We start from the raw sequence: 26,218 nt of genomic DNA on the forward strand, positions 1-26,218 counted from the left end.
TGGGTTTGAACTACTTCTATGGCTAACAAACAAGACAGTTTGTCTGAAACTTTCTTCCCTTGGATATTATCCTGGCTGGTCTCTTCTGTGTCTTTCTGTTGCCATCCCAATGTCTCCTCCTTACAGAGGCTTTCCTTACCCACCAATACAAAGTAGCCCTCACCTTCATCCCATCATGTTCCTCTATTTTGTTTAAATTTTTTATGCTTATCCCTATCTAAAGTAATCTTGTTTGTTTGTATGTCTGTGTATTGGTCTTCAACAATCGCTGTATAAACTTCGTGAGAGCAGAGACCTTGGCCACCTTGCTCATATCATCCTAATGACCTAGAACAGTGCTGGTATATAGTAGATGCTCAGAAAATGCTTGTTGAATGAATTGATAAATCTTGGATTCACCAGAAATTTTAGGCTAGTTCAGACCCTACTGGTTACAAAGAAATCAAGAGCCCAACTTGAGCTAATCATGGTAGGAAAGTGGAAAAGGAAAGATGAGGAGTGGTGAGTTTACTACAGTGGAAAGAACCCTGGATTCTAGCTCTCCCTCTGCCTGTCAGTTCTTTGGTTGCAGGCAAGTTACTTATCCTCCCTGTTCCCTGAGCTATAATATTTAATATAAGCAGGCAGCAACTGATGATTTCTAAGTTCTCTTCTAACATGCCCTGATTCTGTACCAATTGATACTGATTAACAAGGATTCGCACGTACCTCTTACATTTTAAGAGAATGGTTCTGCTCACCCTGATGTGTGGGAAACTTGTGGTGTCAAGAGTGGCACTTCAACTTTTTAAATATCATCTGCCAAAATAACATATATGAATGTGCCATCCTTTGAGACTGGAGAGGTTTATAAATCTTGGGCTTGATTTACAAAGCACTTTTAATACATGATTTGGGTCGATTGTCACAACAGTTGAAGTGAAGTAGTCAGACCAGGTGCTTCCTTTCTAGTGAGGAAATAGTGATGTGCTCAAGGTCGCTCTGTTGGTCTGGCCCAGGGCCAGGGCTACAGCCCAGGTCCTCTGCTCTCCACTGCACCGTCTTCTTTTCATGTGATGATTACATTAGCCTATCTGTAGCCAGTGGTAATCTGGCACCAAAAATGTCTAAAGCGTTTCTTTCACAACATCAGAATGTCTCATCCCCAGGTAAGAGATGTGAGCTCTGTGACGATGGCTACTTTGGAGACCCCCTGGGTAGAAACGGCCCTGTGAGACTTTGCCGCCTGTGCCAGTGCAATGACAACATCGATCCCAACGCAGTTGGAAATTGCAATCGCTTGACTGGAGAATGCCTGAAGTGCATCTATAACACTGCTGGCTTCTATTGCGACCGGTGCAAAGATGGATTTTTTGGAAATCCCCTGGCTCCCAATCCAGCAGACAAATGCAAAGGTAATCAGCCTTTGACCAGATTCTGTCACGGTCATGCCCCTTTATTATGAGAATTCTTGTATTCTCTTAAAATACTTAGAGTTGTTTAGTCCACTAGAAATACACTGTGAACCACTTATGTCATTTAAAATTTTCTAGTCACGACATTAAGAAAGTATAAAGAAGGACAGTCATCGTGGCTCACACCTGTGGTCCTGTAAAAAGAAACAGGCGAAATGAATACTAATGTATTTTATTTAATATATCCAACATATTATTTCAATAAGTAATCAATGAAAACTATTAATGAAATACATGTCCTTTCTCACACTAAGCCTTCAAAATCCAGTGTGTACCTCACATAGCACATCTCAATTCAGACTAGCTGGCCACATTTAAAGTGCCCAGTAGCCACATGTGACCAGCAGCTACCATCACAAGTCTAAAGAATCTCTTTGGATCGTTTGTATTTTAGTATTTCTCTCAGGTGATTTGTGTCTTTTGCTATCTCTGTCTTCCTGCCTTAGCCTGCAATTGCAATCCGTACGGAACAGTGAAGCAGCAGAGCAACTGTAACCCTGTGACAGGGCAGTGTGAATGTCTGCCTCACGTGACTGGCCGGGACTGTGGTGCTTGCGACCCTGGATTCTACAACCTGCCGAGTGGGCAAGGCTGTGAGAGGTGAGACATAGGTGCCTTTGGTGGAAGTAATCTTTGCTTTTTCTACTGTAAAAAAGTGAATTTTTTTAAGTTACATTTAATAGCTGACTGTTCAGAAATTACTGGCGTACCTAACAGAGGCAAGACATCCTTCGGGGGCAATGCTGGAGAATTGTAATAAAGCAGTTGAGTAGCAGTTAGTAGCAGTTAAGTTAGGAAAAGAGGTTCTGAATAGCACTCATGAAAATTACTGGAACCTCAGGGGCTTAATAACCCTTACCATTCCATCTTAGTCACCCTTACCATTCAATTTTCTGATACAAGTTACAAATTACGTCAGTGCTATACTGAAGGAAAAAAAAAAAAAAAAGGTTTGCTTAAAGTCTGTTTTCCTTGACTGAGAAATGTCCTGTGTTCATTTTCAGGTGTGACTGCCATCCCTTGGGCTCCACCAATGGGCAGTGTGACATCCGCATTGGCCAGTGTGAGTGCCAGCCTGGCATCACTGGTCAGCACTGTGAGCGCTGTGAGGTCAACCACTTTGGGTTTGGCCCTGAAGGCTGCAAACGTAAGCAGTGTTGGTGGCATACAACTCTAAGCCTCCACTAATTCCAGTTAGTATCTTAAGGCCAGAAAAGACTTTGACAGCCTCAGTCTAGCAACTTGGCCCATAGTCAAGGCTATACCTAAGTCATCGTAGATGCTTTATTTGGTGAATATTATCCATTTTTAAAACTCTGCAGATCGAAGCCTGGTTTCTTTGCAGCCACCTTACGTATGTTTTCTTTTATAGCATTTCTGATTCTTCCTTTTTCCAATCTTTTATTTTTTCCAAGGAAGTCTTCCTTTGATTACGCAGCTTTCCCACTGTGGTTAATGAAACTTCTTTATTGATTGCATTCCTAGTGCAGATAATGAAATAGTGGAGGATTCTGTTCACAATGTGTTTGTTGACTTACTGGCTGTAGTTGCTTCCCACCCTTGGGGCCCTTTTGGTATGATTACGTATAAACATCTGCTTCTCCTTGGCATAAACACTTGCCTGGAATTGGGCCTCAGAACAGATTGACTTTTGCTTTCTGAATTCCTTCATTTCTCCTGTGGAATGCAGCATAAGTAATTGACTCAGTTCAGAGAACACAGTGAATAAACAAACTATAAGATAATGCAAAAGAAGCATTAGCATTTGGGTTTTCTAGTTCCTTAGAGAAATTAATTAAACAGTGGAGAATTGAATTCTTGAAGTGCATGAAAAGAGCACTGATAGTTTTATAACTTCTCTAATTACTAAGTAACCTGAAGTGTGTCCCAAAGGTTGCACATTTTACTTAAAAGCTCATTCTGACTTTAAAAATGTCAGTTTTCTCTGCTAAACAGACTTAACCATTTAAGATCTCATAAATGGTCCTGTTTTTTCAAAAAAATTATAATGGTAGTATAGTCAGCTTATTGTTATCAGTCTGAATTAAGAGATATGCTCTTCCTTCTTTTGCTAATTATGTATTATTTTCTCCTTATTCTGCAGCCTGTGACTGTCATCCTGAGGGGTCTCTTTCACTCCAGTGCAAAGATGATGGTCGCTGCGAATGCAGAGAAGGCTTTGTAGGAAATCGCTGTGACCAGTGTGAAGAAAACTATTTCTACAATCGATCTTGGCCTGGCTGCCAGGAATGTCCGGCTTGTTACCGGCTGGTAAAGGATAAGGTAAGCTGTCAATAGTGCATTCATTCATTCATCCAGCAGACATTGAGTGGAAACTTACTGTGCACTAACTCTATAGAAAAAGTGGTGAACAAGAGAGATGTGGTACCTGTTCTTAAAGACTTATGTTCCAGTTGGGAGACAAATAATAAAAAATAAATAAGTAAATAAAACAAATACTGACGTAAGTGCCAGGAAGAATACAAATGAAGAATATCTGGAGGAAACTACTTTATGTAAGGCCTCTCTAAAGAATTCATCTAAGGTGAGATCTAATGCATACAAAGGAATGAGCCAAGTGAAAAGTAATGGTAGGTTTCTTCCAGGTAGAAGGAACCTGGTGTACAGAGGCCTGGGAGCTGGAGAGTGACTGGAGCCTGCTGAGTGCAGAGAGTGTGGTTCTGTGATAAGACTGATAAGACTGGAGACAGGTTTTATAGGACCATGATGACCATAGTAAGAAGTTTAGATTTTATTTCAAATCCAATAAGAATGCATTGAAGAAACTCTTAAAATCTAGGAAATCCAGATTATATTTTAAGAGGAGCACTCTGACTGCTGTGTGAAGAATGATGGTTAGGAATGGGGCTTAATGGGAAGCCTCAATTGGATCCGATAAATATGCGTGTCTGGGGACAGGATAGAGAAAGAGAAGAATAAGGTTGTGTCTTGGGTTTTTTGCTTAAGGTAGCTGGAGGCCTTATTTACCAAGATGGAGATTCCACAGGGAGAGTAGAGGTAAGAGGTATAATTTTGGATGTTAAGTTTGAGATACCTATCAGAGAGCTGAGTGGAGATATCATGAAGGTAATCTGACACTCAAGGGAGAGGTCAGAACTGAAGAATCATCAGCATGCAGTGTTTAAAATCAAAGGAATGGCTCTGAAGGTTTTCTTTTGAAGCTAGAAAAATAAAGAAAAGCTAGCCGTGTCTTCTCTTTAGAAGTAGACTTGCATGGAGTGGGTAGACCTACGTATTCATAGAGCGCCCATGATTCCTGCGGGACGTATGATTCAGTTCTTCAAGAATACTTGTGTGTCCTACCTTTCCCTTTTCTTTTTTCCTTATGTTTAGGTTGCTGATCATCGAGTGAAGCTCCAGGAGTTAGAGAGTCTCATAGCAAACCTTGGAACTGGGGATGAGATGGTGACAGATCAAGCCTTTGAGGATAGACTAAAGGAAGCAGAGAGGGAAGTTATGGACCTCCTTCGTGAGGCCCAGGATGTCAAAGGTACGCATAATTGAATAATGCGTGACTTCTGTGAGATGGGCCAATCTTTATATGTGGCTCCTAAAGCAAGGTTAATTACTATGGTTTTATAAAATTATTTCTCAATTTTTAAACTACTTGTAGACCATAAATCATTTCATTTTTTAAACACTAATTCAAAAAACAACCTGACAAATATACTGCTTTAAGATATAGTAAGCATAGGGTGATTTTCCAACACATAAAAAATGACTTGATATTCAAATTTCAAGCATTTTATCCAGCTGTTCTATTACAAGGTGTCTTAAAATAGTTTTAAAAATCATTAAAGGCATGCGTCTTCATATGCATTTTTTTTTTTTTTTTGAGCCAGAGTTGCTTTGTCACCCAGGCTAGAATGCAATGGCATGATCTCGGCTCACTGCAACCTCTGCTTCCCGGGTTCAAGTGATTCTCCTGCCTCAGCCTCCCATGTAGCTGGGACTACAGACACATGCCACCATGCCCAGCTAATTTTTGTATTTTCTTCAGTAGAGATGGTGGTTTCACCATGCTGGCCAGGCTGGTTTTGAACTCCTAACCTCAAGTGATCCGCCTGCCTTGGCCTCCCAAAATGCTGGGATTACAGGCATGAGCCATCACACCCAGCCTTGTATGCATTATTTTTAGGTAAAAAATTTGAACTTTGATTTTCCATCATTCTAGTGAGAGAGAATTTATTTTATGCATTGTGTTTTTTCCTTAGGATTCTCATGAGGTAAAATTTTTGTTTTCAAGTATTAACAGCTAGCTACTGAACGTATAACACTTGGTATTTGAAAAAATAAACATTAGAAATTAGTGTTTGCTTATTAATGTTCTAATTAGCAAACAAATGTGCTAATAACATTACACTAGGCCAGGCATGATGGCTCACGCCTGTAATCTCAGCACTTTGGGAGGCCAAGGCGGGTGGATCACTGGAGCTCAGGAGTTTGAGAACAGCCTGACCAATATGGTGAAACCCCATCCTACTAAAAATACAAAAATTAGCTAGGCATGGTGGTGTGTGCCTATAATACCAGCTACTTGGGAGACTGAGACAGGAGAATTGCTTGAACACAAGAGGTGGAGGCTGCAATGAGCCAAGATTGCACCACTGCACTCCAGCCTGGATGACATAGTGAGACTCCATCTCAAAAAAAAAACAACACATTACACTAAAGTATGTTTTATATATTATGTCCATTTCTAAGGTCCTTTGCAATTAGATTAGTCCTCTGCACATTATCTGATGAGACCAATGAAAAGCAGAGAAGAGCTTTCTCGGAGCATCATAGTGGGACTGGGATTAAAATCCACTCCCCTTAAGATCTGAGTTGTGCAGTTCCTGACTGACCTTTCTGTTAAAAATGAAAGTGTCTTCATAACTATTTATCTTTTAAGACTATCCTTAAGTATTCATTTGTAGTTTAAATTTGTGTTTATTCTGCAGATTTGAAAGGCGATTATATGGTACAGTTAGCTCTTGCAAGTAGACACTTGGAATTGGTTAGGTCATCTATTCTCTTTTCAGATACTGTTGTTTCTCTAAAGAATTAGAAGAGAGATCACTATCTATTACGTTCTTGAAGGTCAAAAGAGAAGGGGCTACTATAACCTCATTGGCGGCTTATGTCTCCTAAATCTAAATGATTTTTTGTGATCTGAACTGGTCTTTGTATTTTCTTAAAAATTTTTACATTATCAAAGAATTAAGTAACCCTTCAAGCAGGACCACCATTTATAGTATATCACCTCTGCACATGGATTTGATGGCCTCACTTCCAAGTTTTTTCCAAGCCTATATTCATCTTTATTGGTCCTACCTTTGACTTCTCATCTTTTTTTTTTTTTTCACATTCCTGAGAAAACTTAGACCCCAACACTGAGCATGATGCTGAAATATGAACTAGTCAATTTACTTAATGGTTTTTACATATTAATAAAACGTTATGATATATGAGTTTTAATAACAGGTTTATATTTATCCTTTGATTTGTTAGGACCTGAGTATAAGATTTAAGTTGAATGGGCATATTAATAAACAATAATTTGAAGAACTATTCAAAAACAGAGATCATTTTGAAAGAAATTACACTGATATGCTGGGGTATAGGGGTGGTAGCAAGTATCTATTTAGTTTAAAATACAAAATGAGTTTAACTTGCCATACTTCAACATATGTTTTAAACCTAGTTTTTTCTGGGTTTTGTAAAACGTTTGGCTTTTAGGGCTGGCAGCATTTTTAACAACATTGTATATTTATGACTAAATTGCATGTGCTGGGATATTAAAATCAGTCTTTCTTACCTTCATCAAACATTCCTTGGGTGTCTTCTCTTTGCCAACCACTGGATAAGACCAGCAATATAATGATGAGTAAGAAAGAAGAGTTCATAGTCAAGTAAGCAGGTAGGCCCACGGCTGGAGAAGTGTGATGAGTATACCATGAAGGACCTACTGGGTGTGGTAAAGGCTGTCCAGCTGTACCGGGGGCTTTGCAGAAACCTGGCAGAAAACTGCTATGTTCAGAAGAGTAAAGATACATAAGGCCTCAGATTTCATGTGAGATATTTTCCTCTTCAGATAATTTACAGACTTTCTTCTGCAAACCATTTTAGATGTTGACCAGAATTTGCTGGATCGCCTACAGAGAGTGAATAATACTCTGTCCAGCCAAATTAGCCGTTTACAGAATATCCGGAATACCATTGAAGAGACTGGAAACTTGGCTGAACAAGCACGTGCCCATGTAGAGAGCACAGAGCAGTTGATTGAAATCGCATCCAGAGAACTTGAGAAAGCAAAAGTCGCTGCTGCCAATGTGGTAAATAATTGCAAACGTCTGAGGTGGGGATCGGGGAGACCCTTGGGATTTATAGCAAGTCTGTTACTGACAGTGGAATGCTTCTTCAACTAAACTGACTCCATGCATCTTTTTATTTGTCCGTAAATATGAAGCAAGAAAGCTACATTGCTCATAGTTGGCATGAAACAGTTATTACAAACTGGATAAAAACCAAGGGACATCTGGGTTCTCTAGCTTTGTTCCTTCTATGGTACTAGGCAGTTTAATCTTCCTTTGTCCTTTACTGAAAATAGAAAGAATCTGCAATTAAGGGTGCTGATATTAAATAAAGATCTCTGAAAATAAGAAGAAGCATTCTTTTTTGCCCTCTAACAAAATTTAGTTTTGACACTTGTTTTATTAAATTTAAATAACTCAGTCCTTTGAGAATAAGTGCTTTATTTCTTCTGCAGTCAGTCACTCAGCCAGAGTCTACAGGGGACCCAAACAACATGACTCTTTTGGCAGAAGAGGCTCGAAAGCTCGCTGAACGGTAACCTCTAGATCCCTGTTTAATGGTTAAATTGTGGCTTCCCTTATGGTATGTGTGTGTTGTCTTATCCCATAATCCATAAACACTTTCTCCATAATGCATTTTTGCAAAGTTTGCTCTCTTTTCTAAGACATTATCAGCTGTGTGTACTCTTTTATTCCTTTTACTTTGAAATTAGAATATTCACTTTGAATAATAGAATACAGTGGTTTGAGAGAAATCATACATCTTGAAGAAAACCATAACATTTTTAATTTTTAACTTATTTAAGGCTGCAGTAACTGAATGAAAATAGCAGATTGTTGTTAATAAAGATTAGGCATGAGATTTGTGTTTGTTGCTAGATAAATGATTTCTTGCTGGCTTACACAGTTTTATATGTAAATTACTCTTAAATAGTTAAATTTAAAAGTTGTTTTTCTGAAGAATTATACACATTTTTCTCTTACAAATTTATACTATTAGTTTTTTTTGAAAATATTCTCATCTCAGTTTACAGAATGTTATTCATAAATTCAGCCCCACTGAACTGATCGCAAAATTCCAAATAAATGAGGTTTTCCAATATTTGTAGAATTCTTGCTCATGTTAGTATATGTATATATAATAAAGTAGGCTGGGTGTGGTGGCTCACACCTGTAATTCCAGCATTTTGGGAGGCTGAGGTGGGTGGATCACCTGAGGTCAGGAGTTCGAGACCAGTCTGGCCAACATGGTGAAACTTCATCTCTACTAAAAATACATCAGCTGGGCATGGTGGTGTGCACCTATAATCCCAGCTACTCAGGAGGCTGAGGCAGGAGAATTGCTTGAACCAGGAGGCAGAGTTTGCAGTGAGCCAAGATCATGCCACTGCACTCAAGCCTGAGCAACAGAGTGAGACTCCTTTTTAAAAATAATAATAATAAAGTAAGCATTACCTAAATTTTACTTATTTCCCTATCAGATGGTTGTTTCATGGCTTATTTGTTTTATCTGTATAGTCATAAACAAGAAGCTGATGACATTGTACGAGTGGCGAAGACAGCCAATGATACATCAACTGAGGCATACAACCTGCTTTTGAGGACATTGGCAGGAGAAAATCAAACAGCATCTGAGATTGAAGAGCTTAATAGAAAGTGAGTATGATTTAAATGTGGTTTGCAGCCCTTTAGATGTTCTAGTAAGTAACACTAGTTCAATGAAAAATTAAATACTGGTGGATTCAGGGCATGCATTCATGCAGTAAGATTTCCTTTGTTAATCATGCTTTTGAAATGGCACAGTAAATAGAGCAGAGTATGTGGAGCCACAGAAATTTGGTTTAATTCAGTTACTGTAACTACAGAGAATAGTTACAAGATGAGCCATGATACTTAAAATTCTGCATAAATAAAGAAGAGAAAGAATATAATAGAGTAAGTAGAGGAAACATAATTGAACTATAAATCTTTAAAGAGTGTCTGAAATAAGAAAGTATATGGTAACCCACACATTATAAATAGAAGTGATAAGACAAAATGTAAATGTATGCAAAATGTTGGTATTAAAATGAAAGCATTTTAATGTAGCATTTTCTTTGAGGTTTTGGGCATATTATCATATGATCATGTTAATTTGATTAACATTAAGATGCTAAAAGCAGCTAAGATTTTCATTAAATCACATTATTTCTGTCTTAGGTATGAACAAGCGAAGAACATCTCACAGGATCTGGAGAAACAAGCTGCCCGAGTACATGAGGAGGCCAAAAGGGCTGGTGACAAAGCTGTGGAGATCTATGCCAGTGTGGCTCAACTGAGCCCTGTGGACTCTGAAACCCTGGAGGTATGGGGGCAGCCTGTATGCACAGCCCCATCCTGTCTCTCCCCCCAAGTCATGTGACAGCAGACTGCTCTGCACCTCCCTCTGTCCTCCCACTGGCTCACTGGTAAAGTTGAGTCTATTTCACATACACTAATAGAATTTACCAAGGTAGCCAGGTGTGGAGGCTCACGCCTGTAATCTCAACCCTGGAATTACTGTAATCCCAGTAATTGGGATTACAGTATGCTCGAGAGACTGAGACAGGAGAATTGCTTGAATTCCCAGCTAAGCCCTGTGGACTCTGAGACACCAAGTCTGTGTGAGGTGGGAGGATTGCTTGAGGCCGGGAGTTCCAGACCAGCCTAGTCAACATAGTGCAAGACCCTGTCTCTTCAAAAAACAAAAACTTACCAAGATTAAGAATCCTGTGATTGTAAACGTTAAATAGCAAAGACTACTTTAATGATATGAACAATCACTCTTAAGTCTTTAGTACAAATCCAAATTATAATAATATATTTGAATTGCTTAAAGCAGAGTACACGGAGACATTTACTCCCAGGCACTGTCTGATAGAGACCTAGAGAGAAGTAAGAGAGAATGGTTTAATTAAAGGACTATAGCAGGAAGTTCTGGGGCAGGTAAAATATTTTGGAATTGGTAGGATTTTATTTCATATCTGTACTCTAATCGTGGATCCTAACTCCAAGCTCTGTTTAAATGGTAATTTTTTTGCATTAAGCTTGAGATTTATTAAGTTTCACTTCTTATATCTGAGGTGTTGACTTGATTTTTCACCATCAAGGTTTAGATCTCTTTAGACATGTACAGATTGTCTGATTCTATATATTTAGAAGTAGAAAATAGGCAGAATTAGTCTATGATGATAAAAATCAGAACATTGGGAGGCGCAGTGTTGGAAAGATGGAGTGGAGATTGGCTGGAAAGGGAGAAAAGGGAGGTTCTTGGGTGATGGAAGTCTTCTGTATCTTGATTGGGGTGTTTGGTTACACAGAAATTCATGTGTCAAAACTCATCAAACTATATGTGGATGCTGTGAATTTCAATGTGTGTAGAGTATATCTCGTTTTTAAAAAAAGTTCATAAAACCTTGATCTGTGCTGTTCTTAAAAAATATCAATTGAGTATTAGGTGTTAGAGAGTTTCTAAGCCTACCTTTTCATTAGTTTAAATGTTTTATCCAAAGTGTAGTGATCTTACTTACTTTGCACAGAATGAAGCAAATAACATAAAGATGGAAGCTGAGAATCTGGAACGTCTGATTGACCAGAAGTTGAAAGATTATGAGGACCTCAGGGAAGACATGAGAGGGAAGGAACTTGAAGTCAAGAACCTTCTGGAGAAAGGAAAGACTGAACAGCAGGTTGGTTTGATTTGCAGATTGCTTCATGTCTTGAGGCAACATTTGAACAGTCCAAGTGTGTCTGTGGTGACACCATATTTTCAGAGATGGCAGACCACAGTGCTGAGAGAGCAGCCTAACATGTTGTATGCTGGCAAGTCTCAGGAGATACCTCTGGAGAGTCTTTTCTGTCCAGGAGACAGAAGGGATTTCTTTTGGAGGGTTCATCCCCTGATTTGCCATGTGTTTGCAGACCGCGGACCAACTCCTAGCCCGAGCTGATGCTGCCAAGGCCCTCGCCGAAGAAGCTGCAAAGAAGGGACGGAATACCTTACAAGAAGCTAATGACATTCTCAACAACCTGAAAGGTAGAAAAGACTGAGATAACAGGGGCAAATGCATCTACAACTAGAGTGATTTTTTAAAAAATCATGTCTTTTACCATATTTATTACTTCATCCGCAACTCTCTACTTTTTTCATGCTAAAGTATTTCAAAGAGAAATCCCAGAGCTCATGTCATTTTATCCCTGCATACTTCAGTATGGATTTTTTTTAAAAGATGTTTTCTTATTAGACTAGCTCACATAACCAATATGCCTATTTAGATAACTTATATAGGTAAATGGAGATTATCTTTCATTTTCTCTGTCAGTGGCATCCAATTCTTTGTTGTTTTTTTTTCATTACCCAAGAGAAAAGAGAAATGTTACCAACTCACTGAGCAACTGTGAATTCATGTCTGATAAAATAGTCATAGGTTCTATAAATAAGGAATCTTTACAGGATACTAGTTGAAAGTATGGGCCAGGCACAGTAGCTCGTCATGCCTGTAATCCCAATACTTTGGGTGGGAGGCTCACTGGAAGCCAGGAGTTCAAGACCAGTTCCTCATTGGAGAATATAGTGAGATCTCATCTCTACAAAAAATTTTCTTTAATTAGCCAGGCATGCTGGCACACACCGGTAATCCTAGATATTCGGGAGGCTGAGGTAGGAGGATCCCTGCTGCAGTAAGCAGTGATTGTGCCATTGCACTCCAGCCAGGATGACAGAGTGAAACCTTGTCTCTAAAAAATAAAATAAAATAAAATAACAAACAAGTTCAAAATATGGGCTCTGGTGTCAGTGGGTTTAAAACCCTGCACCACAAGTCATCTAACTTCTTTAATCCTTAATTTTCTTATAGAAATGATACAGCCTATTTTATGTCAAAGACACATAAAGCTCTTAGCTCAGTACCCGACACACAGTAAACACTAAATACATTGCAGCTTTTTCATTTTTTTTGAGACGGAGTCTCGCTCTTTCACCAGTCCGGATTGCAGGAGTATAGTGGCGTGATCTCAGCTCACTGCAACCTCCACCTCCCAGGTTCAAGTGATTCTCCTGCGTCAGCCTCCTGAGTAGCTGGGACTACAGGCACGTGCCACCACGCCCAGCTAATTTTTGTATTTTTAGTAGAGACGGGGTTTCACCATGTTGGCCAGGATGGTCTCTGTCTCTTGACCTCGTGATCCACCCGCCTCGGCCTCCCAAAGTCCTGGGATTATAGGTGTGAGCCACCATGCCCGGCCCAATTGCACCTTTTAATACTGGTGGAGGTAGTAGTAGTGGGATGCTTAGGGCTCTGCATTAAAGCACATTGTTCAAGTAAGAATTCTATTTCCAGAAACAGGTAATGTTTATATAACACTAACTGGGAGACCTTTTCCGTAGAGATGTGTAATTTCTAAAATTTCAGTCACCTGCGCCGGCCACAAGAGTCACACTGGCGACCCGTGGAGCTCCTCCGCTGGGAATCTCCCGGTCCGCGAGCAACAAAAATTCGTCTGAAAGTGTGGCATCTTCTCGTTTTCTGTGCTTTCACCCGGAGCCACAATCCCAAGCTGTTAGTAATCGGCCATCTTGGATCTCTCTCGCTTTCTTCCATTGTTCATAAAGCAAAATCCAGTTGGAACTCCCTGAAAGGTCCCCTCTTTAGTTGTTGGGAGTTTAGTTCAAACGTGTTCTTGAACTCGTTTCAGATTTCGATAGGCGCGTGAACGATAACAAGACAGCTGCAGAGGAGGCGCTAAGGAAGATTCCTGCCATCAACCAGACCATCATTGAAGCCAATGAAAAGACCAGGGATGCCCAGCAGGCCCTGGGCAACGCTGCAGCAGATGCCACAGAGGCCAAGAACAAGGCCCATGAGGCGGAGAGGATTGCGAGTGCTATCCAAAAGGTGTGCATTTCTCCTCTGAGAGTCCCTGTCCGCATCTTTCTCTAGTCACCTTTCAGTTTCTTTCCAGACCCTCAGAGCCCTTGCAGATTTTTTTCAACTTCAGTAAAGTTGTCTTAAACCATATTTTTTTCTTTTGACTAGGTATGAGAGTAGGTATCCACATTGATTGAGGAAGGGTAATCAGTAAAAGGGTGCTTTACTCTAAAATTTCTACTATGTCTCAGTGTGGGGTTTGGCTTCATTCCCCAAAAAAAAAAAAAAAAGAGCCCATTCCCACAAAAAATCAGACTTTTTCTAAATAAATATTCTTCTTTGACCTAGACAGGTGGTATTTATTTCAATAATATGTAGTGTGTCTTATCAATACAACTTTCAGGCCCCCCTTTCAAGCATATTGCCATATGTAAGCCCCTCCTAGGAGAGACTTCCCGTAGCTGCCATTGCTAGGATTTAAACAATAATTTTTTTTGGTCTGGCTTTCTCTTATTTCAAGGTCAATCTGTTTGTTTTATTTAAAGAAGAGATTGGAGCAATTTCAGAATTAGATATTTAAAAATCACAGAAACCTCTTAGTTTCCTTAGAACAGTTGGCTTTTGGATTAATTATATTTTTTAAAATACTTATATTTCAGGATTGTGGTCTTTTTTGTATATTATGATGAACTGCCAAGAAGGAACCAAGCTAGCTGTGAAATAATGCTATTATCTTGGTGAAAGCATCTAATCAATATGATGTGGTAGAAAATATATGCCATTCAGTGTTTATCATTTGCTAGCTGTGTGACCTCAACTAGAAATAGAAATAATAGAACAGAAGTTTTCAGGATTAAAGAAGAGGTTACAAATGAAAGTGCTAGATAAAATACAAAATGTTATTATGTGTGTAGTAATGTTATTTTTTTTACTATTATTTAGAACCCAAATTGATAATGTAAGTCATGAGAATAGTATAAATCAATATATTATTCTTTCTAGATTGTATTTTTGAGCCATTTTACAAATTATAAAGGGAGTGGGAGCATACTTGAGAAAAAGGAAAGCTTTTTTAAAAAAAATAGCAATTTGCTTTTGTGCCTAGAATGCCACCAGCACCAAAGCAGAAGCTGAAAGAACTTTTGCAGAAGTTACAGATCTGGATAATGAAGTGACCAATATGCTGAAGCAACTACAGGAAGCAGAAAAAGAGCTAAAGAGAAAACAAGATGATGCTGACCAGGACATGATGATGGCAGGGATGGTAAGAGGTTTTGGCATAGTTGCTTATTGGCAGCAAGTGAACAGTGTTTAATAATAAAGATCCTCCACTTGTTGAGAAGAGTCTTTTTCATATTGACTTCTGTTTTTCATCATGTTGTCTGGTCAAGAATTGGGATAGTAGCTTACACAGACAACAAAGAATTTGGATCTTCTGCCAGGTATTTTTGTTGCACAGTTGTCCTGTCCCAAAGTTACTCAGTTAAAAGCAAAACATTGCTTTATACGTTTGAGGTTTTAGGACATTAAAAAGTATGTGTTTGTATTTTTCAGTGGGTAATTCGTAAATGTTAATTAAAAAGGAATGCAATGAAAAGTTAATTTTCCTCCTATTCTTGTTCTCCTAGCACCTTGCTCTTTAGAGACAAAGACAAGTTTCTTGTATATAATAAATTTTTGAAGATGGCATTGTCCACCACCCCACCAAAACATATCAAACTTACGTCTAGTTTAATTTTTCACCTTTTGTGATAATGTATATGCATGGCACCATTTGTAACAAAATTGACTTGTGAATGGATGGCCCAAGGAAGAACTAAGGTCCATTTTTCTGTTCTATGCTATATTTTACTTTGAAAAGACTTTAGTGGAGTCATAGTAGGAATATTCTTTTTCCAGTTGGGTGTAGCAGTCACGGTAATAACATACATGAACTTGTTTACTTGCTCACTTTCAGTGGCAAGGAAGAGGTCTTCTTTCACTGCTGCCAAAAAACAGAGTCCCTCACTGTGGGTCATTTTCACCTTGGGATGGAAAAAAGAAATACAAAGCCTGCTAATCTCAGTAAAGACTCTAGGGAAGTGATAAAGCAAACTGTCCCTGTGCAAACACCTGATTTTATTACGCTTTTTGCAGGGGTGCATGGTGCAGGATGGGGGTGGTGTTGGTTTGGATTTTCCTGATTTGCTCTGTCATGGTGTGGCTCAAGTACAAATTCCCATAAAGATGGCTGGGTGCAGTGGCACATGCCTGTAATCCTAGCATTTTGGGAGGCCAAGGTGGGTGGATCACCTGTAGTCAGGAGTTCAAGACCACCCTGGCCAACATAGTGAAACCGTGTCTCTACTAAAAGTACAAAACTTAGCTGGACATGGTGGTGGGCGCCTGTAATTCCAGCTACTTGGGAGGCTGAGGCAGGAGAATTGCTTGAACTTGGGAGGTGAAGGTTGTAATGAGCCAAGGTCACACCACTGATCTCCAGCCTGGGCCACAGAGGGAGACTTCATCTCAAAAAAAAAAAAAAAAAAATCCCATAAAGTAAAAAATTAGGTATTTCTCACATATGTTGGGCATATTTGGATTTCATTTTTAATATGGTTATAGAAACATTAGATTTAGAGCACATTGAAAAAGAAAACATTCTTTTAGTAGCTTCAAAAAAGGGTATAGGTTTAGTTCAAAGAGTGATAGAAGATCCGTTTTATTATTTTTAGTACATAACTTCTAAGGAAACAAACTGCCCTCACATACACTATCTCATTTGCATTTCTGTCAATTCTGAAAGGCCAGCATTTGATCAGTATTATTTGAATCTGTAACGTATTTTTTAACCAGAAGAATGAAGGTTTATAGCTTCATTCTTTTGGAAGAGGAGGCTGAGACCACAGGCTAAATGCAGGGACATCACTCTTGGCTGGCCCTGGCAGGGTCCTTTCTCCCTCCTGTTACACTCGCAGACAAGCTTGTGAACACCCAATAAGGACAGCTGCCATTTGGACAGAGATTAATCATTTATTTGTGAAGGTTGTTTTTTTTTTTTTTGCCTTGCTTTCTTGTTCTTTTTAAAATCTTCACATTGTTTTGATCCCAAAATGTTGGCGTTGTCCTGACCAAAACTAGGAAAAACAATTATGCGGTCAGAGGCTCAAAGCCACTCACTTAAATCTCAACTAGATTTATTTGTGAGAACATCTGTTTTCTGATATTTAGACACTTCCTCTTCCATTGCTGTTTCCTATGACTCATGCACAGTTATTTGTTCAGGTTTCATGGAATTTCCCAAGTGTATTTACCTTTGTTTGGTTTTTAAAATGTAAATTATATTGCCCTAATAAATGAGTATGTGTGTCAGGGAGATTGTGGCTGGATCATTGCATGTGGAAGGGGAGTTTACAGAAGAGCTTTATTAACGACAAAATTTTTCTAGGAATAGGACATTTCTAATAAGTCCCTAAGAGTGTCCGGAAGGACATGTTTTGGTTCTGAAACATAGTTTCTATAATCATCCTTAAAAAATAACTTGTTTCTGCTTAATGGGTTTTACTATGAATATACCTCCGTATATTATTGAGTGAGAATGTGAGAAAAGGAGATAATATTAACTTTTGAGATAGAAATATAGTGAGTTAGTATAGATGTAGCAGAAATAACAACACCCTCAGTATGAAGGTACGCACCAGCCCCACCAAACAAAAACAAACAGCAGTGAGAGATTTCAATTTCCTAAGTTAGAAAAGGGGGAAAAAAAGTCTGGAAATTAGATTTGTTGGGTCATGGGAAAAAAGATTTAAAGAAGATGAAAACATACAGTTAGGACTGTTTGCCTCGTTTTTTCCCTACAGGCCTCACAGGCTGCTCAAGAAGCTGAGATCAACGCCAGAAAAGCCAAAAACTCTGTTACTAGCCTCCTCAACATTATTAATGACCTCTTGGAGCAGCTGGGTACGTAGCCATAGAGTCATTTTTGTCAGTCTCTGAATCTTTTATACTGTTCTTGGGATATGATATAGTACAATTGACTCAAAAATAGATGATATAGGTTTACATGAATCCATTTTAAGTCATTCATTAAATTATTAATATTTCCTTTTGCTCTTATTTTGAAAGCCTTATAAAATAAATGCTTGTCTCGCATGGTAGGGCCTTAAAGAGCAACTTACTTCTTTACCATACTGATTATTCATCAGCTTTAGAGTGTGACCTGAATCATGACTTCAGGCATGTTAATGTGACAAGTACTTACTAGGTACCTTCTGTGGACATTGCCCTAAATAGAACACCGTGGTCTGAGGAGTTTCTTTTTATGTTTTGAAGATATATTGCCAGCTAGGGTAACATTTATGGTCCAGGATCATGGTACAACTAAACAGTGATTTTTCTTAACTCATCTTGCTGGCAGCGTGCTTTAAGGGATTTAAAGTTAAGAATTTCAATAGTAGAATAAAAGAACACAGGCTGGGTGTGGTGGCTCACACTGGTAATCCCAGTACTTTAAGAAGTCATGGAAGGAAGATAGCTTGAAGTCAGGAGTTTGAGACCAGCCTAGGCATCATAGCAAGATCTCACCTCTTCAAAAATTTTTAAAATTAGCAGGCTGTGGTGCTACACACCAGTAGTTGTAGGTACTCAGGAGACTGAAGCAGGCGCGTCACTTGAGTTTGAGGTGACGGTGAGCTGTTATAACGCCACTGCACTCCACCCTGGACAACAGAGCGAAACCCTGTCTCAATTAAAAGAAAAAGAACACTTAAAACTGGTCATGACTTTACTGCCTGGAATTCTCTTCATTTGCTAAGTAAGGACAGTCTGACGAGGGGATGGTTTTCATGCCACAAAAGAGAAAACCGTTGATTTTTCAAGGAAATCTGTGCATACGGAAACCTTTTAATCCAGTTTGATAGGGTGATAGGGAGCAGGCTTCGTTTTAGGATAGATGCATTTTTGTCACCGGACTCCATTATAAAGCATCAATGCTCTAGCCAAGACTCTTTGTAGCAAGGCATTATATTTTAATTTGCTGGCCTTTAAACACTGGTGCATTTTGTTCTGGTGGGGGCATTTTTTATCGGTCTCAACTGTCAAGAATAATAAGTTATGTGCCAACAGATGGATATAAATGAAAGTAAGCTAGAAGAGAAAGCTTTTTGTGGAATAGCTAGGCTTTTAACATTAGTCTGACTTGGGTTAGTATCTCTGCTTTGTTTATAGGCTGTGCAAACTTGGGCAAATTCTTTAACATCTGAGAATCGCTGATGTAAAATGGTCTTGTGAGACTTTAATCAAGTCAAGCATGCATGAAGTGCTGTCCATTGTGTCTGCTTTTGTTTGTTATGGAAACATTTCATTTCTTTCAAAAGAATCTCTTTTTCTTGCTAAGCTTAAAGTGAAGACCTGTTGAAATTATTTCAGCATTTTACCCTTGGCCATTTTCATAGGAAGGCTTCTAATAGTGTCTAACTCCTGAAAGCAGAAAGTAACCTTCAAAACTAACCCATCTTCCCTGGAATATCTCTGAGAGCTGAGGGATTAGGGTTCTTAGAGATTTGTATATCTTTGATGGCACTAAAATGACACATAGATTGCATATATACCTGGAAAAGGTATTAAATGTTGTAACCCTCAAAACCACAAGTGAAGCTTAAGGTCTAGAACATAGTAGCTGTGCATTTAGGAAACATTCTGCAAAAACCGTTGTCTCAGAAAAAAAACATCCAACTTGATATTAATTATATGCTCAGACCCATCCCTGCTGGATTAGTCAGCATTTGTACCTGGTTTGCATTGTTTATACCCTTGTGTGACATCAGCAATCTGCAAGTCACATCTGCAGGGCTGCCTGTGCAGAGCGGCAGCTGCTGGGCCTAGAGGCTAGTGAAGGTACATGTGAAGAGATCATTCTTACTGAATGTGTCTGTTCTCTTCTGTGTACTTTCTGACCCTCCAGGGCAGCTGGACACAGTAGACCTGAATAAGCTAAATGAGATTGAAGGCACCCTGAACAAAGCCAAAGATGAAATGAAGGTCAGCGATCTTGATAGGAAAGTGTCTGACCTGGAGAATGAAGCCAAGAAGCAGGAGGCTGCCATCATGGACTATAACCGAGATATTGAGGAGATTATGAAGGACATTCGCAATCTGGAAGACATCAGAAAGACCTTACCATCTGGCTGCTTCAACACCCCATCCATTGAAAAGCCCTAGCGTCTCTAGGGTTGGAAGGTAGCATCCCTCTGACAGGGGGGCAGTTATGAGGCCACAGAGTGCCTTGACACAAAGATTACATTTTTCAGACCCCTACTCCTCTGCTGCTCTCCACCACTGTCCTTTTGAACCAGGAAAAGTCACAAAGTTGAAAGAGAAGCAAATTAAACATCCTGAACTGGGAACAAAGGGTTTTATCTAATAAAGTCTCTCTTCTACTCACGTTGCTACCTTACCCACACTTTCCCTTCTGATTTGCATGAGGACGTGGCATCCTACGTTACTGTACGGTGGCGTAAGCACATCATGTGAGTCCATGTATGCCAGGGCAGAGCAAGTAGCCCTCCCCTGTCTCATCGATACCAGCAGAACCTCCTCAGTCTCAGTACTCTTGTTTCTATGAAGGAAAAGTTTGGCTACTAACAGTAGCATTGTGATGGCCAGTATATCCAGTCCATGGATAAAGAAAATGCATCTGCATCTCCTGCCCCTCTTCTTCTAAGCAAAAGGAAATAAACATCCTGTGCCAAAGGTATTGGTCATTTAGAATGTCGGTAGCCATCCATCAGTGCTTTTAGCTATTTTGAGTCTAGGACACTGAGCCATCCACGGGTCAGGATGCAATTATTTATAAAAGTCTCCAAGTGCACATGGCTGAAGAAGATTTTTCTAGTATATTACTAATTGACTAGGAAGATAAATGTTTTTCAGATCTTTTGGGCAGCTGATAATTTAATTCTGGATGGGCAGCTTGCACTCACCAATAGACCAATAGACATCTTTTGATAAATGGAACTTACACAGAAGAAATAGGGATATGATAACCACTAAAGTTTTATTTTCAAAATCAAACTAATTCTTACAGCTTTTTTATTAGGTTAGTCTTGGAATTAGTGTTAAGTATTTGGCAGAGAACAGTTAATCCCTAAGGTCTTGACAAAACAAAAGAAAAACAAGCCTCCTTGCCCTAGTCTTTTCTAGCAAAGGGATAAAACTTAGATGGCAGCTTGTACTGTCAGAATTCCATGTATCCATTTATTCTTCTGTTGGAGAGAGATGAGACATTTGACCCTTAGCTCCAGTTTTCTTCTGATGTTTCCATCTTCCTGAATCCCTCAAAAAACATTGTTTGCCAAATCCTGGTGGCAAATACTTGCACTCAGTATTTCACACAGCTGCCAATGCTATCGAGTTCCTGCACTTTGTGATTTAAATCCACTCTAAACCTTCCCTCTAAGTGTAGAGGGAAGACCCTTACGTGGAGTTTCTTAGTGGGCTTCTCGACTTTTGATCCTCAGCTCTGTGGTTTTATTTTAAGACCACAGTGTGACAATTCCCTGCCACACACACCCTTCCTCCTGCCATCCCACCTTTGGGATTCATATATAGCCTTTAACACTATGCAACTTTGTACTTTGCGTAGCAGGGGCGGGGTGGGGGGAAAGAAACTATTATCTGACACACTGGTGCTATTAATTATTTCAAATTTATATTTTTGTGTGAATGTTTTTTGTTTTGTTTATCATGATTATAGAATAAGGAATTTATGTAAATATACTTGGTCCTATTTCTAGAATGGCACTGTCTGTTCACTTCACTCAATTTTTCCTCTTCACTGGCATAATGTATCTGAATACCTCCTTCCCTTCCATCTAGAATTCTTTGGATTGTACTTGTTCCCCACTTTGCTCTCTGCCTTGTGTTTGCAGCATCTCCATTCTCTAAAATTAATATAATTGCTTTCCTCCACGCCCAGCCACTGTAAAGAGGGTAACTTGGGTCCTCTTCCATTGTAGTCCTGATGATCCTAACCTGCAGCATGATGGTTTTACAACGTACCAGGTTGACAAGATATGGTAAGATTAGAAAAGTTTGCTGAAGAGGATCTTTGACACCATAGTGGGACTAGCCAGGAATGAGGGAGAAATGCCCTTTCTGGCAATTGCTGGAGTGGGATGGTTGAATTGTATAAGGGAGTGCATTTTGAGCACTTTCAGGGCATCAGGAATAGTGCTACTGATGAGTAGACTGGGAGAGGTGGTGTAACTTAGTTCTAGATGATCCCACTTCCTATTTCCATCTGCTTGGGATATACCACAGTTTACCACAAGTGTTTTGACCTGCATACTCCAGAGCTTTCACTCTGCTACTTCTCCCAGGCCTCTTCTACTACGGTAGGAGATGTGGCGCCCTCTTGCCTAGTTTTCACATCGTTTCCTGGCTAGTTCCTTTCACTAAGTGGCTACATCCTAACATATGCATTTGGTCAAGGTTGCAGAAAAAGACTGAAGATTGACTGCCAAGCTAGTTTGGAGAAGTTCACTCCAGGAAGTCTCAGGCCACAATGGGGTGCTTTGGTTTGGTTTCCTTTTAACTTTTTTTAATTCGCTTTTCTCCTCCACCTGTGTGGTATATTTTTTAAACAGAATTTTATTTTTAAAATAAAAGGTTCGTTACAAGATGATACCTTAAATACACTCCTGCAATACAGCCATTATTTTATTGTCTAGCTCCAGTTATCTGTATTTTATGTAATGTCATTGACAGGATGGCTGCTGCAGAACGCTGGATGACACAGGGATTATTATACTGCTATTTTTCCCTGAATTTTTTCCTTTGAATTCCAACTGTGGACCTTTTATATGTGCCTTCACTTTAGCTGTTTGCCTTAATCTCTACAGCCTTGCTCTCCAGGGTGGTTAATGAAATGCAACACTTGGCATTTTTTATGTTTTAAGAAAAACAGTATTTTATTTATAATAAAATCTGAATATTTGTAACCCTTTATATTTGGTGTGGCCTGAGTGTGATACTGGGGATGTAAGATATTTTAAAAGGTATAATGAATGAAATGTATATGGCTATACATAATGTCTTCTTTGGGTGACTTATTTTCTCGAGAACAATTCAGTATACATACAGTATATATATATACTTGCCTACTTTTTTGCCTATTTGCCTCTCTCAAATTGGCATACTTAGTGTAGTCTGGAAGTTGGTGAACTTTTTCAGTAAAGAGCTAGATAGTAAATGTTTTAGGTTTTGCAGGCCATGTGCCTATGGGCTGTAGTTACTGGAACCCTGGGCAGAGCCTCATCACTCAGTAACAACTGACAGCCAGGCACAGTGGCTCACACCTGTAATCCCTGCACTTTAGGAGGCCAAGTTGGGCAGATTACTTAAGGTTAGGAGTTCGAGACCAGCCTGACCAACATGGTAAAACCCTGTCTCTACTAAAAATACAAAAAATTAGCTGAGCATGGTGGCACACGCCTGTAATCCCAGTTACTCAGGAGGCTGAGGCAGAAGAACGGCTTGAACCCGAGAGGTGGAGGTTGCAGTGAGATGAGATCATGCCACTGCACTCCAGCTGTGGCGACAGAGCAAGAGTCTGTCTCAAAAAAAAAAAGCAAACTGTTTTTTAGATTTGTTGGACTTTCTAAATCAGCAAATGTTGTAATAAAAATTAAGTAATGTGCTGCACTAGCAGGCTGGAATCGGGTAATTTTACCCCACTCTTTCTGGAAGATGGACCCATCTGAAGTGACCTGAGACCAGGTAAGGACTTTGGGAGCTACAGAGAACAGCAGGAAGCTTTGGGCCTGCAAAGGCCTTCTCTTTACTCTTTGATGCTCTATTTATCGCCCTGGGTCCCCGTGGATTCCATGCCACCTTCTTAATCTTAGGAATTGTTGTAACAATGATACCTGTAAAGAAGAACCTGAACTCCTCTCATTAGACTTCCTCTGAGAAAGCTTTAGAGGGCACTAATTACTAGTACTATTATAGCTTCTTACATGCCCTGTTTTTAACTATAATTGAGGACTGTTTCCTATCATTTGTAGGATCTAATTCAGATGCAGCTGTATCTCCTTTATTGTTACTGTCAGAGTGATGAGTGAGATTTTAAAATTTTGCTCTTATTCCATCAGTCATTTTCAGGACAGCAGTTTCTCAAAAGTTGCTACTAGCAAAATCTGATTCAGAATATCCCCAGAGGTTTACTCCATAAATAAATAAACGTCCTAGCCCCTTAATACACCTGAACTCACCAGCTCCACTTCCATTAAGCTCAACATGGAATGCCTGAAGAAGACCCCAGAAACCCAGCAATGTGAGGCGGTGGGAAAGCAGGTGGATACCTTCATAAGGTAAGGAAGGACAGGCCCGAGGAAAGATCAGATCTCTCCAGGCCTGTAGATTGTAGAAACAGAAACAAGGGTATTATAAATAGTAGGTAATTTTGCCTGTTCACACTAAGCAGGTTTACATTTAAACCTGCTTAGTGTAGAGTAAAAAATAAGCCTTTTAAGTTACCTTTTCAAGGCTCCACGGGTTCTAGGGAGCTATGATAACTATAGTGCCTTGCATTTGTATTGAGTCTCCTAAAATGATTATATTTGTGATACATTCGTGAATGAATTCTAAATAATAGAAATCAAATGCATTCTTAAGAAACAATCATTTTTCTTTAAATCCAATGAAAAGCAAAAAGCCTCTGACTAGGAATTCAAGTATTAGAAACATCAACATTTCAAAAATTACCACACCTCCATGTCCTTAACTCCTCTCTCTGCCTTGAATGTCCTTTCTTTCCTCTACCCAGTACAGGAAAGCCTAATGTCAAGGTGTCACCTCTTGTGTTGGAATTGCCCCAGTCCTTCTTGTGTCCCCCACTTCCAGCTTTGCTCTGTCTTCTAGAATGGCCCTTGGACTCTAGTTCAGGTATCTCTCATCTTTCCCTCCCACTTTGTTCCCACCCCCATATATCAGGGTCTGTGTTATTTGTGTTATCCTCCGGGCTAGAAGACATACAGTAGGTACTCAGGTTGTATGATAGTGAAGGTAGCCTTCTCCACCTACGCTCCCATACCTGTTACTTTTTTTCTGCTGTGCCCAGAGAGGGACTCTTAGGGCAGTTTGTTAATGCACTCTCTCAGCTCCTAACAGCGTTCTGCTTTCTCAACATCCCCACCTAAGCACAGATTGGCCTCTTGTTTGCAGGAAGATAAGCAAAGCCACAGTCTTGCATTATATGGCACAGCACACACCACATACACTGCCATGTGGTCAGCAACTAGCTAGTGCAATCTGGTCTGCAGGGCCCACTGCCCTGACTCCCAGCCTCAGACTCGCCATTCCCAAAGCAGGTTTTCCACACAGCTCCTCCTGCAGCCCAGCATTAATTTCCTTTTTCTCTAATTCCTGGAAATGGTCCCAGTAAATTTCAATCAACCAATTAATTTGGTATTTTATCCTGTTTGCATATGTACTTTAGCAGGCCTTGTAATTAATATTGGCCATAAAGTATATTAATTATGATTAACTCAGTATAGTTTGTTTATTTCTATAAAAAGTCAAGCATCAGACCCTTGATCAAGAATGTGACCTTCTATTACACTGTTGTTCCCATGAGTAAGTCCAACTCAATTTAAGTGATTCTCCGTGAAACATGCCTGGTTTGAGGCAACCCTTCCATCTTCCCATAATTCTTTCCACCTTGGCTACTAACAAAAGAAATCACCTGAACTTCAGACCGATGCTTTTCAGGCCCATCCCATGGTATCTGTCCTAATACAGAGATCCTTTGTAATTTCAGTAACTAAATGCAACCATGCAATTTTTTTCCATGTTAATTTTGTTTATGTTAAGAATTCCTAATGCAATTCCTTTCTGAATATTCAGTGTCTGTCTTCTAGGATATTGTATCCTAATTTTCCCTACACTTACTCTGTTGATCTCAGCCACTTTTTCCATGGACAGTTCTTTGCTTCCTGACCATGGTCTCTGTGTTGGGGTTAGTGCAGAGTAAGCACAAATCAGCCATGAGCAGAAATGTCTGGGAGATGTGCTGTCCTAGGGTGGATTATAAGTTTCTGGGTTGCTTAGCCAGCATCCAAAATAAAGGCTCAGGAGGCACAGCTATGATTTCAATGATTATATGTTCAGCGTGGTCAGAGGGGTTTGTGTTACAACTTGCTGATCCTTCATGGCTCAGACAGTCTGCCCTCAGAGCTGTCTCAGTTGGGCTGATACAGGAGATCAGATCTGGCCAGGGAGAGTTTTGCCTCGTAAATTTCAGACAGGCTATTTTCTAAGTTTCTGAAGGAGTTAGGAAGGACTGGCATTATCAAGATAGCTTGTATGTTTTAAGGCACCTTCATAATTATTTTCTTTCATTTGTCCCTCCTTTGAAGAGAGTCTTTGTTTGGCCAAGGGGCAAGTTCAAGGCATGGTTTGCTGTTCCACCACCCTTACCACTGTTTTAGCATATTGCCTTATTCTCTCTCATGATTTGGATCCACTTACCTTTTATGAAGGAAATATACGTGTATTTTATTATAAGCTGCCTCAAATCTCT

The 26,218-nt window shown here is 39.6% G+C and overlaps 1 protein-coding gene across 1 annotated transcript in view; it reads left to right on the top strand.

The window, feature by feature from the left end:
* Nucleotides 1–22,644, top strand: part of LAMC1 (laminin subunit gamma 1) — a 123,689-nt gene extending 101,045 nt beyond the window's left edge. The window contains exons 14-28 of the mRNA XM_012444614.2: nucleotides 1,149–1,394; nucleotides 1,901–2,054; nucleotides 2,459–2,601; nucleotides 3,559–3,737; nucleotides 4,809–4,965; nucleotides 7,587–7,792; nucleotides 8,227–8,306; nucleotides 9,290–9,427; nucleotides 9,971–10,115; nucleotides 11,329–11,478; nucleotides 11,711–11,825; nucleotides 13,484–13,683; nucleotides 14,762–14,920; nucleotides 17,499–17,598; nucleotides 19,601–22,644. Coding sequence (XP_012300037.1) covers nucleotides 1,149–1,394; nucleotides 1,901–2,054; nucleotides 2,459–2,601; nucleotides 3,559–3,737; nucleotides 4,809–4,965; nucleotides 7,587–7,792; nucleotides 8,227–8,306; nucleotides 9,290–9,427; nucleotides 9,971–10,115; nucleotides 11,329–11,478; nucleotides 11,711–11,825; nucleotides 13,484–13,683; nucleotides 14,762–14,920; nucleotides 17,499–17,598; nucleotides 19,601–19,857 — 2,429 coding nt within the window. The 3' untranslated portion in view covers nucleotides 19,858–22,644. The remainder of the gene's footprint in view (nucleotides 1–1,148; nucleotides 1,395–1,900; nucleotides 2,055–2,458; nucleotides 2,602–3,558; nucleotides 3,738–4,808; nucleotides 4,966–7,586; nucleotides 7,793–8,226; nucleotides 8,307–9,289; nucleotides 9,428–9,970; nucleotides 10,116–11,328; nucleotides 11,479–11,710; nucleotides 11,826–13,483; nucleotides 13,684–14,761; nucleotides 14,921–17,498; nucleotides 17,599–19,600) is intronic.
* The last annotated feature ends 3,574 nt before the right edge of the window (nucleotides 22,645–26,218 follow it).

This window comes from Aotus nancymaae, unplaced genomic scaffold, assembly GCF_030222135.1.
Source record: "Aotus nancymaae isolate 86718 unplaced genomic scaffold, 86718_ANA_hifiasm-v0.15.2.pri h1tg000108l, whole genome shotgun sequence".
In the NCBI taxonomy this organism is placed as follows: Eukaryota; Metazoa; Chordata; class Mammalia; order Primates; family Aotidae; genus Aotus; species Aotus nancymaae.